The sequence below is a fragment of the Branchiostoma belcheri genome, unplaced genomic scaffold (assembly GCF_001625305.1).
Source record: "Branchiostoma belcheri isolate BF01 breed outbred unplaced genomic scaffold, Haploidv18h27 scaffold1, whole genome shotgun sequence".
NCBI classification, from domain to species: domain Eukaryota; kingdom Metazoa; phylum Chordata; class Leptocardii; order Amphioxiformes; family Branchiostomatidae; genus Branchiostoma; species Branchiostoma belcheri.
The window spans coordinates 344465-369563 of NW_017802379.1; the positions used below are offsets into that span (position 1 = coordinate 344465).

General features: G+C 44.6%; 2 protein-coding genes and 1 pseudogene across 3 annotated transcripts in view; 2 read left to right on the forward strand and 1 right to left on the reverse strand.

Annotated features, from left to right (window-relative positions):
* The first annotated feature begins 837 nt into the window (after nucleotides 1-837).
* On the forward strand, nucleotides 838-6649 carry LOC109467374 (annotated as a pseudogene).
* A 1772-nt stretch (nucleotides 6650-8421) lies between these two features.
* Nucleotides 8422-18445, reverse strand: LOC109468226 (TNF receptor-associated factor 6-like). Its single transcript, XM_019766831.1, has 13 exons — nucleotides 17774-18445; nucleotides 17113-17410; nucleotides 16521-16695; nucleotides 15587-15714; nucleotides 15059-15107; nucleotides 14669-14773; nucleotides 12260-12433; nucleotides 11586-11651; nucleotides 11083-11160; nucleotides 10270-10419; nucleotides 9733-9916; nucleotides 9270-9436; nucleotides 8422-8621 (listed from the first exon to the last, which is right to left on the reverse strand). Exons 1-13 carry the CDS (start codon nucleotides 18432-18434, stop codon nucleotides 8457-8459), a joined length of 2400 nt encoding a protein of 799 aa, XP_019622390.1. The 5' UTR covers nucleotides 18435-18445; the 3' UTR covers nucleotides 8422-8456.
* Nucleotides 18446-21100: 2655 nt separating this feature from the next.
* The window catches only part of LOC109461877 (transmembrane protein 97-like), a 5146-nt gene continuing 1147 nt past the window's right edge, over nucleotides 21101-25099 (forward strand). The window contains exons 1-2 of one of the 2 annotated variants that reach the window (XM_019758452.1): nucleotides 21101-21237; nucleotides 22851-22995. In XM_019758452.1, the coding sequence (XP_019614011.1) occupies nucleotides 21127-21237; nucleotides 22851-22995 (256 nt within the window). In that variant the 5' untranslated portion in view covers nucleotides 21101-21126. Of the gene's footprint in view, nucleotides 21238-22645; nucleotides 22791-22850; nucleotides 22996-25099 lie in introns of both variants that reach the window. The other variant, XM_019758382.1, reaches the window with a different exon arrangement.

Here is a 25099-nt window from a genome sequence, read left to right on the forward strand (position 1 = left end):
TTATAACAGCACCAGCTTAAAGTCACCAACCAATATGGGCAGAATTCTCGTCGGGTTTGTGTATGATATCAGGTTGCCCACAGGATAGGTGTTGATGAAGAATGTGACAAAGATTATTATCTTAGCAACTGTGTGACTGTCGGTGGTATTGTCACTATGAACAGCTTAATTTTTTTTTACAAAAACATTGTGTTTATACTCCTCCACAATTATTTATTCATTGGAAACTTGAGCAACTTGAGTTGAAAGCCAGCCAACTACCCTCAGGCCCAACACCCCAGTAGCAGCGATTTAGATAGACGGGTGTTACCGCTCTGGGCCATAGAGGGAAACTGGCTAGCAGTCCGATCATCAGTCTGGCTCCCAGAGTAGTGAAAACAGGGCGTCCGGAAGTCATTTCGTGAATAGTACAGGTAGAAATGTTAGTTTCTTTGCAGTCAGAATAATTGGGAATTCAGCACCAAGGCTAGGAACACAGTGTGAAACAACGTGTAAAAAAATCATACCATCACGTCGGCTCCAGTCTAATTTGTGCATTTTAATCTTTGCATCCGAAGTGACCTAGAGTACTACCAGGAAACAAATGACTAATGCAAAATAAGTTACGTGGGTGGATACGACAACTCTTCATGCATTAAAACATTACTATATAGACGGAGGCAGCAGGTTGTTACGCCAGCAGTTCTGATTTGATTCGAAAACGCCTCTTGTGTCTAGACTCTAAACACGCTTTCTTCTGCGGTGTATCTGTTCCTCCGGGTTATCTAAGTCGTAGAAATTCAACTCCACAGCCCAAGCGTCAGAATATCAGTTTTTTGTGTGAAAGTTTTGGAGGTCATGGCGGCGGCTCGGCTCTTCGCTGTGTTCGTTATACTGTGGCATGCAGTAGTGCTGCCGCCTTTTGCGCTCGGAAACGGGAACTACAGCTGCGAAATATTCTGTGATAGAGGTTTAACAGGTAGGACTTTATTTTCACAATCTTCGATAAGTCAGTGGGTAATATATTTCTGCTGAAACGTGCAGAAAATCGGCTCACTTTTTCCAGCGCCATTTTCTGAATCTGGCCTGGTGCAAAGGCGTCATGGCACGTTGCGTAAGGCCAACTACTAAAGGTGGCGCATTTCGGTAACATCGTGTGAAGTGTTCTCAGTACATTTTGTTTTCTACATCTATTCATAATAATTATAGGCGTGATTTGTTTAAGGTCCCTCTTTTTAATAGAATCCTAAGCTTTTCGGACTTATTTTAATGGTCTCTCTTACATCAAATGTTCCTGAATTTTTCAGATCTGAATGACGTCGTGGCCGGAAAGTCTCCTTGTCTGAATTTCGACGGGAACAAACTGACGACAGTCTCTGGCTATCTCTCCTTCTCGCCGTGGGTAGAGATTCTGATCCTGTCGAACAACCAGATCTCACTGGTGGAGGAAAACTCACTTCTCTTCATGGACAGACTCACCAGCTTAGATCTGAGTCACAACAGGTGAGTCGACCTACATGTATTATAGGATAACAGATTCAGTGTAGACTTGGTATCACAAAATAGATTTGATGACAGAAGCTCGTGCCAACTGTTCTTGCGTGGGGCTTAAAATACAAGCAACTTTTGATAAGGATTTATTACTGTAGATATAGGCACTTCATCCGCCAATATTTTCACAACAGAAGAGGTTAGATAATTATATACATATTTCAAAACAGTTTGTCGGTGGTATGACAATATGCCAACATATTAATTTCGGTTGATAACGTTTATAAACGTTACCAACTTTACCCGCTTTGGAGTCTACCGAGCACGAATGGAATGACTGGAAATCTGGATATGTTTACGGGGTAAATGAATGTCATCGTACACACAGCCCTGTTTCTGCATGTATTTATTAATACAGGAAGAAAGCGAGACAATTTCTACATTTGTTGTGAGTTATGACTATTTATTCAGGTTACCGGCCATCATGTGACGCGGTGTCAACCCAGACTAATTTTGTACCGCACGTATTACGTGATCGCTCCTGAAGGCATTGCCCTCTCTGCCGGGCACTTTTATAATAGTTGAATATTTAGCACAGCTATCATGTTGAAAACATATTTCATGCCTAGAGTTAGTAGAGGTACTTTTCCTGCTTTCAAAATTGCTACGCCGGTACGTTCTCGTAAAGAAATTAAGAATTATACAACATGAAATCACAAAGACAGTCTACTGTCGTAGATTGGCCAACTTTACATGTTACCGTAGTGTTCTGCCATGCCTTGTCAGCAGGACAAGCCCTTTGTAATAGCCACTGGCTAGTTGGGCTGCACTGGCTGTGAGGGTTGAACAGCCAAACCAATAAATACCTTGTAAATACAGTTTTTAATTTAGCTCATACTGATTCCTGTCCTTCACCCCCAGACTGCAGACTTTTCCATGGAACGTGTCCCTTTCCAATCTGACGTCACTCTTGCTGACGTTTAACCAGCTGACGTCACTCCCGACTGAGACTGCACTGGGAACGAGCCTTCACGTCCTGAACTTGGCATATAACAACCTCACCTCTGTCCCAGGACACCTATTCTTCAAGCATGTCATGATGGTGGCATTAAAAGGTGGGCATTCAACTGACATTTTCTTCCGCACAAACGATTATTTGTTGGAAAGATTATTCATTTTTTCTTAACTTCTTAACCTTATTCTCCAACCACCTATTTTGCCAGGCTTTGAAAATTTTGACTTGAAGTTTGATTGTTGTCGGCAAAGAAAAAGACACGCTTTTTGACTTACATGTATAGGACACAAAAACACAGAACAATCGTATTGTGCTATACATTTGTATCTGTATAGCCGGTACAACCAACCGTCCTTCGGCGTAACAGACCAGCTTTGCAGGCACGCGGCGCAGCGGCAGCTGGCTAGAATACACCGAATGACTTGTTACACCTAACCTTTGAACATCTAACTCTAAACATAGTTTAATGCTATCCAATGATAATGCCCCTACTGTACTTAGTGACAGCGAGTTCCACTCTGCGATAGGTCTAGGAAAGAATGAGTATTGGCTAATTCCCCACCCCCGTCATTCAGGCAATCCCTGGCACTGTGACTGTCGGCTGACAGTGTTACAGGACTGGCTACTTCTGCGCTACCACCCTGACGCAACGTGTGAGTCATCCTACGTAAGAGATGACGGTAAGTTGTCCTTAGTCTCACTCACTCACTCACTCACTCACTCACTCACTCACTCACTCACTCACTCACCCACTCATCACTCACTCACTCACTCATTCACTCACTCACTCACTCACTCACCCACTCACTCACTCGCTCACTCACTCACTCACTCACTCACTCACTCACTCACTCACTCACTCACTCATTCACTCACCCACTCACTCACTGACTCACTCACTCACTCACTCACTCACTCACTCTCATCCATTACATAGCTTGTAATGGATACAGTGTAGTAAGTTGTCCGCTCTCTCGCAATCATTGATACATGATCACGAAAATTCATTTGTTGAGTGAAAAGTCATATTGTTGAATAGCCATTTTGCCTCTCAACATTGTCTCTCATAGCCTGGGTGCCATCCTCCGTAGTATTCGCCCGCTCCCTAATGTCGCTAGCTACCACGAATACTAGTAATACGGAGAATGGCACCCAGGCTATGTCTCTCACGGTTTTCACTGCAGAAATAGACGAAAAAAATAGATTTTCACCTGTGTTTTTATTAATATCGTTGAATAGGTTCATCAGTCACATATAGTTTTTATATAATAATTTTCATTTGCTATGGCAACTTTTTACAGAGGAAAACGGAAGCGTTGGTCCCGAGCCCATCAGCCAGTGCGCGGGGAGTGGGGATATCCCTTGGATGTTCGATCCGCCATCTTGCGTCACACCTGCGCGCCTACAGGACCAGTGTGTCCATGGCGGGAACTTCTGCGTGAGTATTATTAGTAGTTCCTTCCTCTGGACTTTTTCTGATTAAACTAAAAAAAAATGCAAATAGAGCAAGTTTCTGTTAGTGAGCAGTGATAACAAAATAACTTTTCAACTATTTTGTACTATTTGAAATATCTGTATCAGTATAACCGGTATAACCGTCCTTCGGCGTAACACACCAGCTTCGCAGGCACGCGGCGCGGCGACGAGACTTGCCAGACAGTCATCATAAAAATGGTGTTGGGTATCAAAGAGAAGAAGAAGATGATGATGATACTACTAGTCTAAAAGTTTGCAGACAGGTTTATCTTTTATTTTTTTAGCCAAGATTTTAAGTGTTTTCTGTCTCTTTAGGAGGGCAGCTGTCACGGTAAAATGCCGCCATATGAAGTGACCCCAGGTCTCAACAACCATATCATGGTCCGCGTGGGGAAAGGTTTGGTGCTGAAGTGTGCTTCACCAACAAACGAGGACGGGGGTTTGGCAGAATGGTTCCACGCAAGAGCAGGTCGGATAAATGTTCCCGGTCAGTCGTTCTGCACAGACGAGCAAGGAAACCTCGTCATGAAGAACATTCGGGCTGGCGACGCCGGTATCTACATCTGCGCGTCACGTCACGCACTTACGCTGCAGGGTTACGTGAACGTCACTGTTCTCGACAACGTCGAACGGGAAACACCTTTCTGGGACCCGAACTTTACAATAAGTGTAACCACTGACGCAGTCAACGTACATCCCAAATCATCACCTCAACCGATGTTCTCTACACATCCGCCAAACGATACGAAGGATTCCGCGCGTGTCCATAGCAACATCACCGCGGACACGCCCATATATGGGCCGACCGTACCAACACGTTCGGAACGAGAGGGGGTGATCGAACTGACGGTGAGTGGCGTGTCCAGCTCCGCGGCGACGGTAAGGTGGGTGACGCCGCCTCACCTGCGGGGCTCGTTCCTGAGGCTGTTCTACCACGAGAGGCAGGAGGGGGAGACCGGGAGGATCTGGATGGACAAGGAGCAGAGGAGCGTTCTCATCAAGCCGGGATTCAGGTACGGTTGGGACTTCTACGTACATGTATACCTGCTTAAATGTAATCACAGTACTCCGAGTTCCACTTGTGTGTGCAGCGTTATCAAAAGTCTACAGGAATCTGGTCGTAATCTCCAAGCAGATCTTTCGGTGGCTGCAAAGACAGTATCAAATTGGCCAGACAGTTACGATTTGTCACCCGTGGCTGGCGTAAAAAAAAGATACCAGTACAAAAAACAAAGACCGATTAAAACGCCCAAAACACGCCAAAAATATCAGTAAGCCGAAGCCTACACCTCTGCTTGGAGAGTAATACGTCCGCAAACTTTTAGCGTACCCATTTCTACTCTTTGCAGTCGCCTCTCTGAAGCTTGGTAGAGGCTAGTCCGATACTGCTGTCTTTGTCACTTTGTAATTTGCTTTATCACTGTGTTTATACCTTTTCCCTCATCCATCTCTCTGCAGGAGACACCAGCTGCTGCGTCTCCAGGCCAGCACGTGTTATGTGGTCTGTATCTCCTCCCACACCCTGCCCGGGCCGGACGAGTGCGCGCGGTTCCGTACCGGAGCCTCGGGACTCAGCCCGCTGTACCTCACCGTCATACCCGTCCCTCTGGTCGGGCTGCTCGCGCTCGGCTGCTACGTCAAGATCAGGAACAAGAGGAGGCAGATCAGGCGACAGTATCTCAACCCCTTCCAGGTCAGTACGTACGTTGCGGCACTTACGGCGTGGTCACATTCCATCGAAGGTCGTTGTACGATTTTTATGTCGTAGGATTTTTCAAGCAAACGCTGTGACGTAACCAACCGCCGACGAGGATCTAAGATAGCGTTGTCGGTACCAAATTTTCATACTACGACTATCCAATTGCAAGTGCCCTCAGTTAGTGACTGTATGACGATCGCCCTCTTATGTCCTTACTGATGTGTCTATGTAGGCCATGTTTAAATATACTGATTTTGGTACACTTTTAATTTGTAACAGCAACGTTTGTTTTACTTCATTATAAGTTTATATCAAGCGTTATGGACGCCATTTCAAGTTATCTCCCGACCATTTTCTTGCCAAAAATACACACATGCATCTTAACTGCCACTTATGCTCTGTTAAACCATGTTTCCAACAGACGCTTGCTGAGAACACGTGGAACAGCCTGTCGCTGTTCGGCCCGGGTGTTGACGCCGTCAGTCTGCGGCGCTCCGCCGGCGACTACCACATATACGCCGTCCCGAACGACGACGCCTACGATGACGTATGCGACGTCGTCTTAGACCCCGGCTCCAGCGCTGCCAGCTACCACCCGAGGCCCTCCTACCCATGTACAGATGCGCAGGAGCCCATCTACGCCCGCGCGTGCACGGTTAAGAAGACTGTCAGAGAGGGACGTCGGTCTACAAACACGAACGCGGCTGGCAAGATTCTACTCCGGCGTGGCTCTGGGTCTTACGAGAAGGCTTGCAGCGTGACGCTGCCCATGTTTAAGATCCCGCTCCCTAAAACAGACCCCAGCGAAGCTGGCAGTGTGTCTCTAAACAGCGTCTACACCAGAGCGTGCAGCGTCCGCTCCTCCTACGCCGATCCTTCGTCTTCTCAGAGCATCGTGGGTCAGCATGACGGCATGAGGGGGAAGGCTTCTTCCGGGTACCTGTACGTCAGTCCTGTCGACGTCAGCAGAACACGTGTGCGAGGAATAGAGGACTCTTCAACAACCCCACAGGACCGCATTTTTGTCGACGTCAGCACGGAGTCTCTTGCGTCATCGGATGACGTGAGCATACCCGGTTGGGAAGAGGAAGAACAGGCTGGTTACATGCAGGTTGGCACACCGTTCCGCGACTTCGCAAGGGGCGATGCAACATTCTCAAATCGCCCAGTTAGCTGGTAGCTATTGTGAAAGCAGCTGCTGTAATATAACTGAGAAGTTAAGGATTGATTAGACCAGTCTTGTATAAGTAATTGGTAGAAGAAACCGTGCATCATTTGCGCACAAAACTGCTATTAATGTTACGCACAAAATTGATGTTTCAAAGACTTTTATTTCGTTGAGCCAGAATAATTTATAGCATCTGCACATAAATGCAATATAGATCTTTCTATCCAAACAGACAAACGAGATTATTTACATGATGCTGAAACTGTCATGCCGATAAGTCATCTACTTAAGCTTAGCGGGATGATAATGAAAAGGTATTCTGTATTATTTTATCCAATCGCACAAATTTGATTCGACAAGAGATATTTTCTTGTACATCAAACGCAAGTCGAAACCAAAAGACTGCAGTGACCCTCACCCTCAAAACGGGTAATCGCGTGATCAAAACACGTGAACTACTTGTAGAGTTTTCTGTAATACTAGTACATATATTTTACTCTATACATATAATGCACGCGTAAATTACTATAACACAATATTGACAATGACTGCCTGCACATAGTGTTGCGCTCTTTTCTTACATATTGATGTATAATTTATTGTTATGTGATATGATACGTGCACTAACGTATGCAACATTAAACCCTGTAAGGAACCAGCCACACGAAAATGATCTGCCTCTCAGCATAATTGAAAGACTTGCTTTACAAAGGAGTTACTCGTCCACACAGCAGGTCTGGGCTGTCGCCGGGCAATGAAACCACACTTTGAATTATTAATGAAAGGGTGTGGTGAACACATATCAACGTCCTTTTCAAACTGCGTTTCATTCATTTTGGTAAATGGACTCCTACCCAATATTGTGCTCCTACTTAATTCTAAAGCGCACAAAATAAGCAGTAAGTGTTGTAGATATTTTTGCCATCCAAACATTCTAGAATACTAATTTCTTATGTCGTAAATACATATATAATTTTTTCTTTAAAATGCAATTCTGTAATAAACTCTGTATTGTATCACCAACTTAAATGTATATATACACATTGACATAAAGTGCTTATAATAAAGATACTGTAAAGAGCCGTCATCACAACACGAGTACATGTAGCTCTAGGAGATGCTATTTGTGTAACAAAGGAATGTTAACGCACAATTCGAATAAACAACAACAATTTTGAGGTATGTACATACGAAATTGTATCAATTCAGATAAAATTTAATACTGCGATCAAGAAGAAAAGGGATTACTTTTCTAACTTCTTTGATCGGGTCAAAACGCGTAAACATTTTTTTAGCGCACAGCGTAACTGCCAACATGCTAATCTCCAAGCAGATCCTACGATGGTAGGACAGTATCCATTGGACAGAGGAGTGTCCATTAGCTACGAAGGCTGCGGGTGGTAATGGACACTCCCCTGGCCAATGGATACTAGTGCTGACTTGGACATTTCTCTGGCCAATGGATACTGTCTTGCACTCTCCCCTGGCCAATGGATACTAGTGCTGCCTTTGACAATTCTCTGGCTAATGGATACTGTCTTGGACATTCCTCTGGCCAATGGATACTGCCTTGCCACCGTAGGTTCTCTTGGAGATTACCCACATGCCCCCCTCCCCACCGACCGTTCCTACGGAATAGAGGGCATGTTGGTGTTGTCGACCTGGACACTGATGAACATGGTGTTGTCCCTGATGTAGTCCCCCCGGTGCAGCTGGGAGAGCGGACAGAACATCTGTGTGCCGAAACTCGGGTTCCTCTCGTGCGTGGGCCGGCCCAGGAACTGGATGTTGTCCTGAGAAAAAGGAGAAACCAAAATTAAGGCCTATTCAATTTCAAAAACTAGAACATACGCTGTTGCAAAGCGTGCTTCAAATATGCAAGCAGCTCTTCCTTCCCGGCGATGCAATTTGTCAATAAAAGTTTTTACACTGTTATTAACAAGTTAGTAACAAATTACACTAAGGCTGATTTACGATATTCTTCGTAACATTAACTCATTTGACTCTAATTTAGCACTCACTGACAACACAGCAAAGAGGCGAAACGACAAGTCGAAAAGATCACACTTTTCGTAAACGAAGCTTGTAAAGAAAGCCACACGCGGTATTTGCACAATATCATCTTGCCTTACCACTGTATACTGGTTATGAATCAGTATTGCAGTGGAAAAGAGAGACCAATTAGTCAACTGAACCTTTGTCACCAGAGGTACAAGTTTTTACAAGTGTATCAAGAAAAAGGAATTACATTAAGGCTTGTCTATCATATTCGTCGTAAAATGCGTTAAGAACTGAAATAGCTATAGATAGATCCGGATCGAACACATCGAACCCCAACATGTTCTATTTCGAACACCTTGGGGTTCGATCGAACACCTCGCGGTTCGATGTGTTCGATCCGGATCGTTCTGTTCTGTTGTTCTGTTATTCCTTCTCCGTACCTTGCAGGTGTTGGGCTTCATGACGTACAGGATGTTCTTCCTGGCGGCCGGGTCCTGACACTGGTCGATCACGGTGATTGTCACCTTCTGGGCGAACGGCCAGGGGAGCAGCGCGTCAAACTCTCCTCTGATGATGCACATGAACATCGACATGTACTTCCCTTTTCCTGTGGATGAAGTGAATGAATGAGTGAGTGAGTGAGTGAGTGAGTGAGTGAGTGAGTGAGTGAGTGAGTGAAGAGAGTGACAGCAATGACAGCAATGATAATTTAGGCGGCCGTAGCTGGCTTTATTACACCGAACGACTTGTTACACCTAACCCTTGAACATCCACATCTAGCATTGTTTAAAGCTGTCTGGGGATGATGCCCCAACTCTACTTGGTGGCAGCGAGTTTTACTCCAAACTAGTTTTTGAACACCTCAATCACTGGTTGAGAATTCCCTGCCCGGGTCCTACCCACCTTGCCCGTCTCCGTTGGGGCAGATGGAAATCGCCATCTTGTATCCGTATCTGCTGGTGAGGAACATGGGGCTGTATAACGACACCCTCCTGCCCGCCTTGGCGTCGGCAAACTTCTCGTTATAGCTGGTGATCTTCCACAGGAGCTGGCAGCCGTTCACTTTGTCCATGCTCCCGACGTTACCCTGGGAAAAAACAAGGAAGAAACAGGCATGGGTATTAAAGTAGCGTTAAACTCTAACAGGCTTCAAAGGCAGCTGGAAAGAGTAGAAATTGGTCAAATAGACAGAAAACATGCCAGGAGTACAGTTGTCCACTCCCGAAGTGACGTTACAATCGTTGTATAACTCATGCATATAACAGAGAAGCAAACTTCAAAACAATTGGCTATGATAGATTCTTTTGCTATCGATATTCAGCACAATTATAGTCCTTTTGTAATAGATTAATGGGAAAACAATGAAGAGTCAAAATGCCAACTTAGCCAGTGAGGAAACCGTAAGTCACCATTTGACCACAACAAGACCACAGTTGTTACCTGCATAGCCTCGAGTGTGAGTGAGCTATCTACGAGCATCCCGTGCTGGCTGGCGAGTCGGCGGTCGTTCGCCATGACCATGCCCACCGTCAGCTCCAGGTGATCGGTGAAACGTGCTTCTTGGTGCACCGGCATGTGCTCCCTCTTCGCCTAGTGGTAGGTAATTAATGCACTTCATCTCATTTTTATGTTTACCGAAGGAAAACATTGTTTTTGCTCAGTTTCCTCTTCTTCTCCACCTGGTCAATGATCTGAACCAGACTGTCTCTCACCATGGTAACTGGTGTTACAAATTGATAGTAGTAAGGATTTAGCCTCCTGTCACCATATATGTGAATGTGGTTGAGTAAGAATTAACAGAGCAGACCATATGCGAAGGTAATTATGCTAGTTTTTGTTAATTTTATTACTAAATCCATGGATCTGTCCTTGGTGCTGATGCCTCGAGTGTGATACGAAGAGGCGCACGTTCCCAACATCCTCGTCTTATTTTGAGTCTAACGTCTTATTTGTTCTCTGGGTGCTTACTGCTCAAGGAAAAAGAGGTAGGGGAAGGCCCAGAGTTACCTATTCAGACAAAGTGATACAAACCAATGAGCTACAAAGGATCATGTTTGGCAAATTCTTTGGGGGAGAGACTTTCTTGATTGGTTCGAGCGGGAGCTCGAATTATGTGCGGCACACAACACCAGCAACAGCTGCCTGTGTTCCACGCGTATTGTACTGTTACAATTCCAACAAATTAAATCAAATAAGTAAGTATTATTTACAACACATGTACTATCAGTGAGATAAGGGGTTGAGGGTACGTACCTCGAATGCGCAGCCAACACCGGCGAAAGGGCAGTCGATGACCGCTTTGGGGCACTCCCTGGCCGAGTGGTACACGAGCTGGAGGAACGAGAGGGTGAAACACACGTATTAATGCGAGATAACGCGTCGGGAAGGTCATATTAGGATCACTCACTCACTCACTCACTCAGCCACTCACTCACTCACTCGCTCACTCACACTCACTCACTCACTCACTCACTCACTCACTCACTCACTCACTCACTCACTCACTCACTCACTCACTCACTACTCACTCACTCACTCACTCACTCACTCAGTTCCGTAGCTAGTAGCTGTGGGGACAGTCAGACAGTCCACAAAATTCCTCTCATGATAACGGTACGAAACAGTAAGTTTAACTCCACAATTTTTCATCAATGGTACTACTATTAGTATCCCTTTTTCTATGCTTGTTCAACATAGCAGTGGATTTGCTATTTAACATTAGACAACCACTAATACTAGTTCGACATTCTCCTCACCTCCTCTCTCGGCAGCTCCTTGGCGTCACAGCCATTCGGACAGGACATGGGGAACTTGGGACACACCTAGGAAGGGGCGATCGGTAGAGTTAGATTTTTAATTGTAGTAATGCAATAATAGTCATCCCCTCGTCACACTCAGAACTCTTCAGTGACCAAACTTCCCTGGCTAATGATTACTCCTATTTGGCTGAATTTTACTGTTTTTTAACCCACGGTGGGGCTAATTAATGTCCCATGATAATGTTCCTAGAGAAACTCTGACCTTGAGGTGTTCTATCTCGTCCTGCTGCTTCTTGTGATATTTTTAGATGTTTTGTGTATACGTGTGTTTGTCAATATGAGCCATCTCGAGCCTGAAATAAAAAATAAACGCTCGAGAAACTGTGACCTTGAGGTGTTCTATCTCGTCCTCCTACTGCTTCTTGTGATATTTTTAGATGTGTTTGTGTATACGTGTGTTTGTCAATATGAAAGCCTGAAATAAACAATAAACGCTAGAGAAACAATGACCTTGAGGTGTTCTATCTCGTCCTCCTACTGCTTCTTGTGATATTTTTAGATGTGTTTGTGTTTACGTGTGTTTGTCAGCATGAGCCTGAAATAAACAATAAACGCTAGAATAACAGTGACCTTGAGATGTTCTATCTCGTCCTCCTGTAAAAAAAACTGACCTTGAGGTGTTCTATCTCGTCCTCCTGCTGCACGTTCTGCCCGCAGAAGTCGCAGGCTGTCCCCCGCTTGGGGCAGTCGTTACTGACGTGGGACTGCAGGAAGCGCTTCTGTACCTCCGCCCCGCACCCGTTCGGACAGGGCTCCGTGGCGTGGTCACACGACTCGTCATGGCTCTGGAAATAACAACAGGAAGTTACAAACGGTTGCTAGCATAGATTTCCCACCGAAGAGATTAATTTCGAATTAATTTCCCGAAGCCTTCTACAGGCTTCAAGAAGCGACTGGAAAGAGTAGAAATTGTCGGAATAGACAGATAACATGCCGGGAGAGTAGGTCCTCTACAGGAGTACATTTGCCTACTAGTATTTGTTCGAATTCTACTATTTCCAGTCGCTTATGAAGCCTGGTAGAGGCTAGCTTCCCCGACCGACCGGGAGTATGGTGTCGCGCCGCCAGGGTCTGACATCCAGGCTAAGATTTTGCACAAGAAAGCACGGAGGAGTCGGTGCAAAAGATGCATTGAAGTCTCATGGGGTTTGTTGGCCCTAGAGATGGTCTGTGTAGGTCCTTGCAACAGTCTGGATTCCAGGCTATTACATCCGGGTGCTTCGCGTGAGATTGACAAAGCCTGACAGAACCAAATGATGTGTAATAATCATCGCCGCACATAACGTCGGAACTTCATTAAAGCCTCTGTAACGACTTAAAATGGTCACGCACACCCTCGCCTCAAGGATACATGACGGGGTGTTTGTCCAGCCTGGGTCGTTGCCCCTAAACGTTCCTCCCTAAACGTACCTGTTTTTAAACCATTTGATCTGTTTTCGACTGATGTTTGGGTCACTTTTACGGATTTTTAATTTCAATTTCAATTTATTCAATCAAACAAAATCGTACAAAAGCAGGAAATGCTGATGCACCCCTGAATTATGTATTCGATTATTACAATTGGTTTTAAAAAGTAGGTAGAAGCAGTTGCACATAACATGGCGTGGCCATAACAACATCTTGTTTTGGGAACTAAAACGCTATGAAAGGAAGACATTTGTCATGTATCTATCCCGATCTGAATTTCCACATTCGGTAAACCACAAGATAGCATAACACATACACCATTTCCGTCCTTATATTTGATAAAATACGGCCTGCGCTATCACAATCCTGACTTACGCGTGCTATATCGACAAGCGTAGTCTTTAACAATGCTCGAGGTTTGTCTCTTATTGAACACTGGGTCACTTGCTTAATGTTCCCTCTTGGAGACTGTAATGCCCACCAACAGCCTGCAAGTTGCACTAAGAAACAGATACGGCTGAGCTGGGAATCGAACCCGCAACTTTGTGGTCCTGGTACGAGATTAATCACCTGTAGATAAAATACCACGGCGCGCACGCCATTTTCCCCTCAATTGAAAGATCTACAGCATACCTTAAGTTGAAAATAACGACGAAACAACTTCTTGTATAAGATACCCCGTTAGAAACGTCCCTGGAGGTTTAAGGTAGTATTTGCAAGCGTTAAACTTACGTCAGCGCCCTTAGTTTTATCCTTAGCCTTTCCCGATCTCGGCTCCTTGTTTTCCTTTCCCTTCTCGCCGCCGCTGTTAGCGTCCCCGCCACTCTCCTCCCCGCCCTTTTTATCCGGTATTCTGTCGCCCTTTTTCGAGGCTGACCCGATGGAACCCTGACTCCCATGCGTGCTGCTCCCTTTCCCCGAATCCGGCCGGTCTACCGATCCAGAGGCCGGCAGAGTTTTGTCGGCCACCGGTTGTACCTCTCCCGGTAAGAGAGGGACTGCTACGTCCGCCATGCTAGCTCAACAACCTTCTTCTTCTTCTGGAGCCAACAACGCACTGTTCTGTCTGTGTTTATCACAAGAACTGTTCTCCAAACAGTTGATGAAAGGTTTGGAAGGAGTTTGTCAGTCAGCAGCCAACGCTTCTAGTCGATCAAGAAAAGTCCATGTTTCTCGACAGCAGACCTCCATGAACATTGCACATCGCGACTGTCGTACAAATATCTGCCTGTTGCGTCGTTCTTTTGAAATTTCTCTGCGCAAGGTCGCTAATTGCCCATCATCACAATGGACTACTCATCAATAATGCACGAGATCATGCATAGCAGCACAATTTATTTTGCAAAACATGTCCCTACGCCGTCCAAGAAAACAAAGCAGTGACGTTGCCCAAAATATATTGAATTGAGTCATGCATAAATTATTTAAAGCTCGTAATGCTCTCTTCTTGGTTGGGACATCTGGTATTCTATCCCTCCTTTGAGATACATGTATGAAAAAGTAATAGAATTTGACAGATGTGTGAGACTTATTGGCCACTTCAGGATAATTAGACAACCAAGTACCATTTCAGGACAGTGAAGATCGTAGCTGTACACAAGGCTTAACTTTACCTGATGTTCGTCGTAGCGCCCCCTCCAGGTACAACCGCGAACTGCATGCGGACAGCGCACCGCCAGCGCCGCGATCTCAAGCTGTAGGCTCTTGTTGGGGTAAGCCTGCAAAGAGCAGTTTTAGAGTAACTAATAGCAGTAGTATACACATTATGGGCACACACACAAACAAATGACAATGTGCTTTCTCTAAGTGAGAACAATCTTTAAGTGAGACACAATTTTTGGTCCGTCCTTGGTTCTGAAAAAGCCATCAAAGGTGGCATAGACGCAACTAGATATTATTTAATTAAGATCGTGGTCTCAATTATTTGCATCGTTCAAGCTCTAGTGTATTTACCTGCCGTACCTAATGTATTTACATTTGGTAAATACAGGAGGATTTCTTACCTGGTCCCTGGAAATGGTTTTGTTGTCGATAGGACAGGCACCGGATGTCCTAGAAGCGTGCGAGAGAGGAGAAACACTCGTGAGTAAATAAATACCCCAGGACAGATTTGAGGGGGCTGGTCAACATGTATATGAATGTGATCGAGTTGTTTGAGTAAGAATAAACAGAGGCAGAGCAGTAGTTATTTGAGCTATCTAGACCATATACCCATGTGACGGTAAACTGTATCTGTATCTGTATCGGTATAGCCGGTATAACCGCCCTTCGGCGTAACACACCAGCTTCGCAGGCTCGCGGCGCGCCGGCAGCTGGCTACATTACACCGATCGACTTGTTACACCTAACCCTTGAACATCTAACTCTAGACATTGTTTAAAACTAGCTAATGACAATGCCCATGCTGTACTTGGTGACAGCGAGTTCCACTCTGCGATAGTGGTTGCATTATGCATTTTCAGAACAAATATTACCTTTCTAGTCTGCATTTCTTTCTAGTTTTGCTAGTTTTGCGTGTGATCCTGGCTCACCTGACCAGTTCCGGGATGCATTGCGAGCAGACGTGATGTCCGCACTCCTGGAACTCTACCGGAAACCGCAGAACCTGCCGACACACCGGGCACTCAAACCGCTTCTCCAGGGGCGCCTCAAAGTGAACCTACGGGTACAAGAATGTTAGATATTTGTCCGTGATTAGCTAGGTAGCTGTGAGCCACTGATCAGCCCCGATTGTGGTGTTACGTAAAGAGCCTGTTTCAGTCATTGACCACATGTCTCAAATGCTATGTCCACGGCGTGTACTAGACGAAAAGTGTAACCTTGCGGATGCCAACATCATATAATTTTAGTTCTTATAAGTTATACATTTGATCAAATCTTAAAGGGTTTCTATCCAGTTAGAGCGTGTTCAAATAGCTATGCCAATGAACGGCTTTTTAATTGAACTGGAGATATCCGGCAGACGTCACCAATGAAAAGACACAATGTACTATCATGACATGGCAAAACCTTTTGAATTGACCCTTTCTAAGGCTGAAGTTATAATGTGCTGTAGGGCTGCATTCTTACGTCTTCTCTCCAATTTCTTTCTTTAGGGTAACACCTGACAAAGGGGACTAGACATGTCGTGACAAACGTGGCTTAAGGTAGATGTAACCTGATATCTAGGTGTGTCTTAAACCAACCGATTACGTCACACTCCCAGAATGTCAGGTGCTCAGGTATCCTAATACATGTGTTGAGAAATATAACTCATAACTTTTTCTAGAGTGCGGTATACTTTTATGCTGGGTTACTCTCAAAGCAGAGGTTGCTGGGGAGGATTGTGACATTCCTATTACTAGTATATGCCCCGTTTGTCGTTAGTTGGGGTAGCGGTAGAAAAACGGGGCATATAATAGAAAGGTCACAATCTCTCCCACTCCATCATCTGCTTGAATAGTACAGCTTGGCATTAGTTCTGACCTCTGCCTGTTCTGACCGCTGAGAAGCGCTGGAGCAGCCACTGCTGGATGAGACCGCCGACATCCCAGACATCCCGGTACTGGGTCTCCTACCGCTGTTTTTGCTCGGCGTGCGCGGGTTGGACACGCTCTCTCCAGGCGCCGCCGCGCGCATGGACAGCACAGAGGTCTTCCCGCTACGGAGAAGGAATTTTACAGTTTAATCCCTTAAACATCTATTCTAATATTTCATTACATGTTCAGCACCAAGAACAGGTCCAAAATGAGTACATGAGTTCCATAGATATCTTTCCTAAAATATCATTACTTCGTCAAAAATCATGACCGTAATGACTTATGAAACATGTATACTAGCATGTAATCGCATTTCAGCACCAAGGACAGGTCAAATATGTGCGCGTATGTTCCACAAATATCCTTTCTCATGATAATTTCTAATTTCATAACCGAAAGCGATTGATTTCAAGTCACACTATAGACAGTTATATACAAAAATAGCCGCGTTGTAACGATCAAAGACTAGAAGTCGAGACAAATATGTCTCAAAGTAAATCATCCCCTTTGCAAATCACAACGAATTTGTTGCCACTTACCCCAGGGTGTCTACAACCCTCTCCATCAGTCCTTTCTTGCCGGGGTTTGAGGTTGCTGTAGCGTCGCTTGGCCTCCGACTAGAACGCGAGGATGACCGGCCGTCCTGGCTACCTGGGCGGTACGGTTGGGCGTCCCGGGGACTCGAGGAGGGCGACCTCCGGGCGAGGTCGGGGCGTTCGTCGACGACGTGGACTTCGGCGGGAGCGATGCGGTTGGGCCGGGGGGAGAGGGCCCGAGATCGGGCGGAGTCTGGCCGCAGGCTGGTCCGGCTACGGGACCGAGACGATGGGCGGGACCCTGTAGCCGGGGATTACGGTATTAAAATCAAAATGTGTGTGTTCCGCCCTATTCTAGCCCCAGTTCGCTTCTAAGCGATCACCTCAGTGAGTTTAGAGCCCAGAGAAATCGACTGGAGCTATAGAGTAGGTTTGGTTTCAGGCTCGGCATCGAAGTATGTGACAATTTTAATGTTTAACTTGCACAAAATGATCCCAATTGCTACAAAATATCGCCTCACTGACGAGTAACGAACCTAGAGAAGCCGAGTGGACCTAGAGTAGGTCAGATACTAGGATCGAGGATGGGTACCAAAGTTTATGTTTAACTTGCACAAAATGATCCCAACTTCTACAAAATGTGCATGACGTTAACGCCACTCACCTGCCCTGCTGCTCTGTCGTGATTTCAGCTCAGCCCTAGATCCGGCCACAGACGATCCACCACTCCCTCCCGGTCCCTTCTTGTCCGCGGCTGAGCCCGATCTCGACGGCGGCGGTGGGTCGTCAGCGAGCCACATGTCCGCTTCCTTAAGAATGTCCACCGTGGACTGGGACAGGGTGTCGTCCAGCCAGCCGTTTTCCTGCGCTTTTGCCGGAGAGGGTTTCGGGGACTTCGCCGTCCGTTCGGGCGCGCTGTTCCCGCTGCTCCTGGGCCTAACGTCGGCCTCGTCATCTCCCCAATCCGCACTGGGATCTTTCACCTCTGCTGAAGTCTTTGGCCTGTTGCCTGCACTTTTACTCTTGGTAGAGGAAGAGCTGGGTCGGGGCGAGGGAGATTTTGCCGTCGTTTTGCCGTTCCAGGAGGTTTCATCGTCAGCCCAGTCCTCACTGGAGTCCTTCTCCTTGGGAGACGACTTCGGTCGGTTGTCGGTACCTCCATCCGTCCGCCTTTTCCCCTTCGCAGTACTGCTTGAAGACGATGTTGGTCTCGAAGATGAAGAAGTCGGTCTTGAACTGACGTTTTCCTGCTTGTTACTTTTAGTGACGTTTTGGGACGATGGTGCGGCCGGAATAAAGTCGTCAAACTCGTCCCAGTCATCCATGATGAGGTATTTTCTGGCGATGAGGTATTTTCAGGAAAACTCTTTAAAGTTCCGATCCTCAAGCCTACACAGTCCGTTCAACACGCCGAAAGCTGATGCCTAGCCTTTCCTCCATCTTTTCTATATGATAGGATATCGGGGTCTTGGTCGCTGCCGTTGCGAGTCATGAAAAATGCTGGTGCTAAATGTCTGAGATGTCTACTGTGTGCCGTCTGTATGACATCTGTCACCCAGGTAACATGACAGACGGCTGACGAACCCTGTTCGTGACATCCTCTTTTCTTCTTTTCCGAGAGCGAAGTTACTACATACTATGCAGTATGTATGGATTATTTGTTTAGCGGGCTTCGTTCGCATATAGAATTGTAAAGAGGATACGTTCGTTTTGTTGGAAGCAAACGCCAAGCTTTGCGCTGCTTATGAATAATTGAAATTATGACAACTTGGGCAGCAACTCACCTTTCTTTGAGGAAAATTGCTTTCGTTGTACTTGTTTGAACCTTTGTTTATTCACGTGAAGCTCGAATCGGGCCGCAGGCCGCTTTCATAACATAGTTCATGAGAACTGATTTATCTTTTATTTGCGATCCGAAAAACGTGGTAGTCCAAAAGGAATCCGGATATATGTTGCATGGTGACCCCATTTTTACTCTAAGCCGTGCCTTGAGATACTGAGCAGTTTCCATGTGCGTGCGTGCGAAGTTGGCCATATCAGTGTTTGCTTATGCAATCGCATTTCTGAGGATAATTCTTTTTTTTTTTTTTTTTGCATCTCTGTTCTTTATTGAGTATCGAATACATATGTACATAGATAATAAATTGTTACATCAGATTCATCAATTTCTGTCTGTTTGTACAATCTTTAACTTAACTATCCTGACAAATTGTCTAATACCTTTATATATATTTCAGAATGGTATACAACTAACAAGGCTGATACAGAAAATATGCACATACCTTTTTCTCACAAATTCACAGACTTAACAAATGTCACTAATTTCGATATTGCACATAAATACTGTAACACTATATTAGCTAAGATTCAGTTGAATTTAGGGCTAACTAAAGAAGGCATCAAATGTTTCCCAAACACGGAAATAAATGCCGTCAAAAGGACATATTTTCCACTTCACTTCTACTGAATACTATTGTACTGGACACCTTTCTCAGCAATTCAGATAATTTTTAAACGACAAATACATATCAATTAAACGTAACGTCAGCTGCAGAGAGAGCCCCACTTCCCGCGGTGCTTCTCCAGTTTACCTTTCTTTAATGCTATGGAATATTCTACAGTTTGAAAGAATTTAATATAACGAAGAAAGGAATCAAAGTTTAAAGAACTAGTTTTTCTACATCTCAATATATATATTTTGGCAAGTAGGGTTATAAGATTTTCAATTGGGGGGGTTCCAAAGTGTAAATTTCCAAAAATAACATTGAATCCATTTAAGAATAAATCTTTAGTTGTTTTATAGTGATACCAAGTTTTAATTTGGTCCCAAAAAGAGATAACGTTTGGACATTCCCAGAAGACATGCAGGTATGTTTCTTCCTCTTCATGGCAGAACGAGCACAAAGGGGTCTCTATACATTTCCAAATATATAGTAGTTTGTTTGTAGGTAGAAATTTATGTAAAATTTTATATTGGAAAAACCTAGTGGAAGAATCGATAGTACAATGTATTATAGATATATAAACCTGTTTCCAGGGAATAGGGGTGTCAAAGAGGCACAGCCACTTTAGTTGTACATTATATGAAATATCAATCAAATTATGATGTAACAAGTAAAAAATTGTACACATCCTTATTAATTTTAACCTGTTTTAACCAAAAGCTGTTTCGCTGCATTGGTTTACAGACAAAATCTGGCGCATTACCACATAAAATAGATTTCCATTCTTGCGGAATGGCCGAAATCAGCTGCATATATCTAAAATGATCACAAATATTACCATATTTTATAGAAAATTCTTTAAATGTCATTAAAGTACCTAACTCATTTAATATATCATTTACAAAAACAATATGATGATACTGAGGATAATTCTTTTAGGAAAAAGCCAACTGTTACACTACTAGTACTATGATACCAAAGATAAGAAAGGCTTCAGGCGAGTGAGAGTTTATCCTTAAAACTAACCACTCGGCCAACTGATATTGGCCTGGCAGTGCACATCGGCTACGACTAGACTCTACCAGACTTCCGAAGCGGTTGGAAAGAGTAGAAATTTGCCAAATAGACAGATAACATGCCAGGGGCGTTGGTCCGCTATCGAGTACATGTGCCGCAAATGTAGCGCACCAACTCTCCTGGCATGTTATCTGTCTATTTGGCAAATTTCTACTCTTTTCAGCCGCTTCTGAAGCCTAGAACACATTAGTTACATGCAACAAGTCAGGATTCAGCGTGCTGATGACATCACAGGTCATTCACCCCACCCTAGATCACCTGCCGACCACGCCTACAACCGCATACCAACGTAACCCGGAAGTGCTCAGGTATCGGGTATCTCGCTAACATACAGCATTAGATACAATTCTGTTGGTGTCATGATTATAAACAAATAGATATTTATTATCCACTGTATGTTTATGTATGCCACACTGCAATAAGGGCCACTATCAAATTTTATTCCACATTTTATCTGTTTGCGTGTCGATGTTGTCACACCATACATCGCCCCAACATGGCGCGTGTTTTAGAGTGGGTTTTCTTCCTGTACTTCGCCTCACATATTCCCATCACTGTCCTGTTCGACTCGCAGGCACTGCTGCCAAAGGAGCTGTACCCTCAAGCCGTAAGTATGCTGAACCACAGTCTAAAAGCAGACCATCTTAACGTCTTGTCTTTAGGAGACTTTACACGTATATTCTTGTCGATGTAAATTATGTTGGCAAAAATCAGCTGTTCAACTTTTGAATAGTCATCTGCAAAGAATATAATTTGCAAAACGACAGCACTACAATCGTAATCATAACCTTCCACTTCTTCCACTAAACTAGAGCACTGTCGACTGTGTACATTCGGCAAACTGCTTAACTGTTGGAAATAATGAATCAGATATATACTGTTGCCATCTGTACGTACACGTGTCGAAGTGCATTAACAGCAGATTACAACCGTGGACTTTGACCCAAGCGAACCCGCCATAAAATTTTGTATTGGAAATTCTCAATTATCTTTATGCTAACATATGGTTAACAGTATTAAGCTTCTGTCTGGATCGATTGGCCCTCAAAGCTGACTACTATTTGCACTATACTATACTGTACTATTCTTCATTACATTACATTACATTACTGAATAGCAAAGTCACTAATTATATGCCTAACACTTCTAATAACAAGTAACAGAGCCAGCTTTTCATGCATGTAATCTCTTAAAATGTCTGTATATGTCTTCCATTTCATAATCACTGCTCAATATTACAATGTTACAATCAATAATCTTTGATTTTAGACTCAATGCCTAAGAGACTCAATGCCTAAGAGATCAATGCCTAAGACCCTTTCAACAAAAGTGAAGTAACAACTGAAAAGTGAAGTGTACAGTATACTGAATGAAAGTGCAACACAAGAAAAAGGAGTAACTCAAATGTTAACTCTGACCCCTGAGATCGAACGTGCGGTGTGTCAGCTCACAACCAGCGCACTATCCGATTAGGCCAAAAGGTCCAGGACCCATTGGGCAGGGCAGTTAGTGACGTCTATATACATGTACTCCAGGAAGAGTAGTGATGTACATATTATCACTAATGGAGATTCCTTAATAAACAAACAAACAAACAAACATGTACTCGCTGTTACAGAAGTACAACATGTTACTAAATATCTACATCACTAGTGATGCATACCGGTTCATTGGACTTGGATCCGGACTTGTAAGAATGTTTAGGTTCAAGTCCATAAAAGACCCCTTTTCTTTCCAAGCCACCTGAAACCTTCTGTAGATTGCAAAATCTTTGCTGCAAAATGAAGAAAACATTGCCATCGGGCATCGTCAAGTACCGGCCTCCATGTTATGTGGCCAAAGTTTCACCCAGACAACATTGCAAGGTTGCCAACATGCAATTTTGTATATGCATGACATTACAGACTTACAAGTCCGGACCTGAACCTAAAATTGGGTTTAGGTATGCATCACTATACATCACTATGGCTGTCTGCTTCCACTAACCCTTTGGTGTGCTGCTCTCCACACTACAGCTGAGAGATGTGATGGCAAACTATGCTCACGGTGCCAAAGACGCGCTCATGGCCGACCCCCCCATGTGGTTCAAGTCCTTCTGCTGGTGCGAAATGACTCTGCAGTTCCCCTTCTTCTTTGTCGCTGCCTATGCCTTCTACCAAGGTAAACATAGCCCCACGTTTGTGCACTGATTATTCCTAACCTGGTTGTTGTTTACTGTAGCTGAGTGAGATTAAGGAGGTCTATGCTCGCGGTGCGAAGGATGCCCTGATGGCGGACCCACCCATTTGGTTCCAGGGGATTATTTGTGTGGAACTGCTCTTCCAGTTTCCTTTCTTCTTTGTGGCAGCGTATGCCTTCCTCATGGGTATGTATTTGTAGTTACCAGTATGTTAGGGACTGTACGATATTTACCGGGGGGGGGAGGGCTGGTGCAAAATGGTCCGGTAAAAAATTTTTTCCATGGCCCTCCCCCCGGCTCAAAATTTTTTTCAATAGCCCTCCCCCCGGCTCAAAATTTTTTTCAATGGCCCTCCCCCCAGCCCAAAAAAATTTTCGGTGGCCCTCCCCCCCATTTTTCAAGTCCATGTCTCTTTCTCCCTGCGTAAATTCCCGAATGAAGTACGCATCCCGATTAAAGTACGCACCCCCGGTTTGGGGCTGGTGGGAGACAAATATTCCCGTCTGAAACGTAAAATGGAAAAACTCGAATTAAGTACACACCCCTTCTACGCACGGCCGGTACCACAGTGAACATGTAGTATGTGTGTCTTAAAGACAGTTCGTCGTTCCAAACAAATTTAAAATTGTAAAACACTAGATTTATGCCGTGTACTACGTGATGGTATGGTAACGTAGCGCGAAACGTTTCACGTTCGGCCTTGTTTTCACCGCCGGCCGCAGCCGACTTGCAAGACGTCACCACCGCATCGAAAGGTAAGGCAAGTGCGGCGAAACGCACAGATTTGGATCCAGATTTGGAGTGTTGGTGATCAAGCAAGCAATGGTCAATAAAGATTCGTGAAAAAAAGACAATATTTCAATATTGATTTTATCGGTAACAGGGGTAGTTGAATGTTGATGCACAAGTACGTAGCTTTAATATTTTTAATACGAAATGCACCGAACGCATCTTTAATAGCGCCCGCGCGATCGACCCATGGAGAGCAACAATCATACAGGCGGAGAACTGGGCGGAGTATTTGGGTGTAGAGGTGCTACCGAATTTAAAATTTGACACCGAAACCAATTAACACAACAACAGAAGACTACTGGGATCAATGGGACTTGCGATTCCGAACAGGAGAAAGTGACAAGTTTGACTGCGTTTCAAGTAATCTCTCGTATGTGATAGATATTTTTGTCACAAAATCAAAGGAATAAACACATGTATTAATTTGTACTCCGTAAAATTTATAAGTACAGTCTGTTCAGAGGAAAGAAAGACTTCCTTCTCGGGGTCCATGTTCTGGAAAGCTGTCCTCAGCGCTGCGCATGCCACGGCCCTCTCTGTGATCTTCAGCTGTAGGTGTACTTTGCCTGTCGGCGCGCCAAACACCCCACCCACCGGCCGGGCGGTAAGATTTCATCAAAGACTACATTTTAAGTTAACTCCGCCCCTATCATTGTAGCTTGCCGAACAGTCGAGTAGGAGTACATCTAGCTGGAATTTTCACGTCGTACTGGCTGGTGTAGCCCGCTACAGAGTGATTTCCTGTGGCATTTATCAAGATTTAAAAATATTTGTGATACGAAGTGAAACATGGTTAACAATTTCCGAACCTTTGAAACGACATGGGCATAATTTTTGTTGAAGATTGCTGAGTTGAACTCAAGCCGGAAGTGTATTGGAAATGATGACCGTCAGTCGAGGCATAACTGTTATGTTATCACATGTTACGTTACGACGATCAAGAACGTTCACGGCTTGCGGACCATTTCAAATATTACTCATAAACCCTACAATTGTATGTGTACTTACGGGAGGTTATATTTTTGCCGGGGTTCCACTGAGATCGGCGCCGGCTAGCTGGGGAACGATCCTGTCGGCATGACAAAGCGCCGGGCGTCATTGCATGCCAGAGACCTACATTTTCTTACCGTGGGTGACTTGACTTCTTCTTTTACCGCAACTTGTTGTCAATATCGACGATAGTCACAGGAAATATGTTCATTTATTGAAGTTTGACTTTATTTCCACTCGTCAATATTCTTATCTAAACATGCTACAGACGATCGATGTTCCATGCTCCCCGTGCCGGTGTTCCGCTATTATTCCTGGGTCGTCCACGGATTTGTCGGCGGAAAACTCAAATAAAGTACGCACCGCGACTTTGGCGACGGCCCGCGAGACACTTCTGGGATTTTGAAAAATGTAAAAAGTGCGTACTATATTCGGGAATTTACGGCGTATTTCTTGTAATTCGGTACTACGCGACGCCATATTTTACAAAAGTTTTTCGGTGGCCCTT

What these genes read in the sequence shown, in the direction of transcription:
- LOC109468226 (XM_019766831.1), bottom strand. Translation starts at nt 18,434, where the DNA reads ATGGATGACTGGGACGAGTTTGACGACTTTATTCCGGCCGCACCATCG. An exon ending in GGCGCTACGACGAACATCAG is followed by an intron (nt 12,434 to 14,668) that starts GTAAAGTTAAGC and finishes TGTTATTTCCAG; the next exon opens with AGCCATGACGAGTCGTGTGA. An exon ending in AGGAGCTGCCGAGAGAGGAG is followed by an intron (nt 11,161 to 11,585) that starts GTGAGGAGAATG and finishes TCGTTCCTCCAG; the next exon opens with CTCGTGTACCACTCGGCCAG.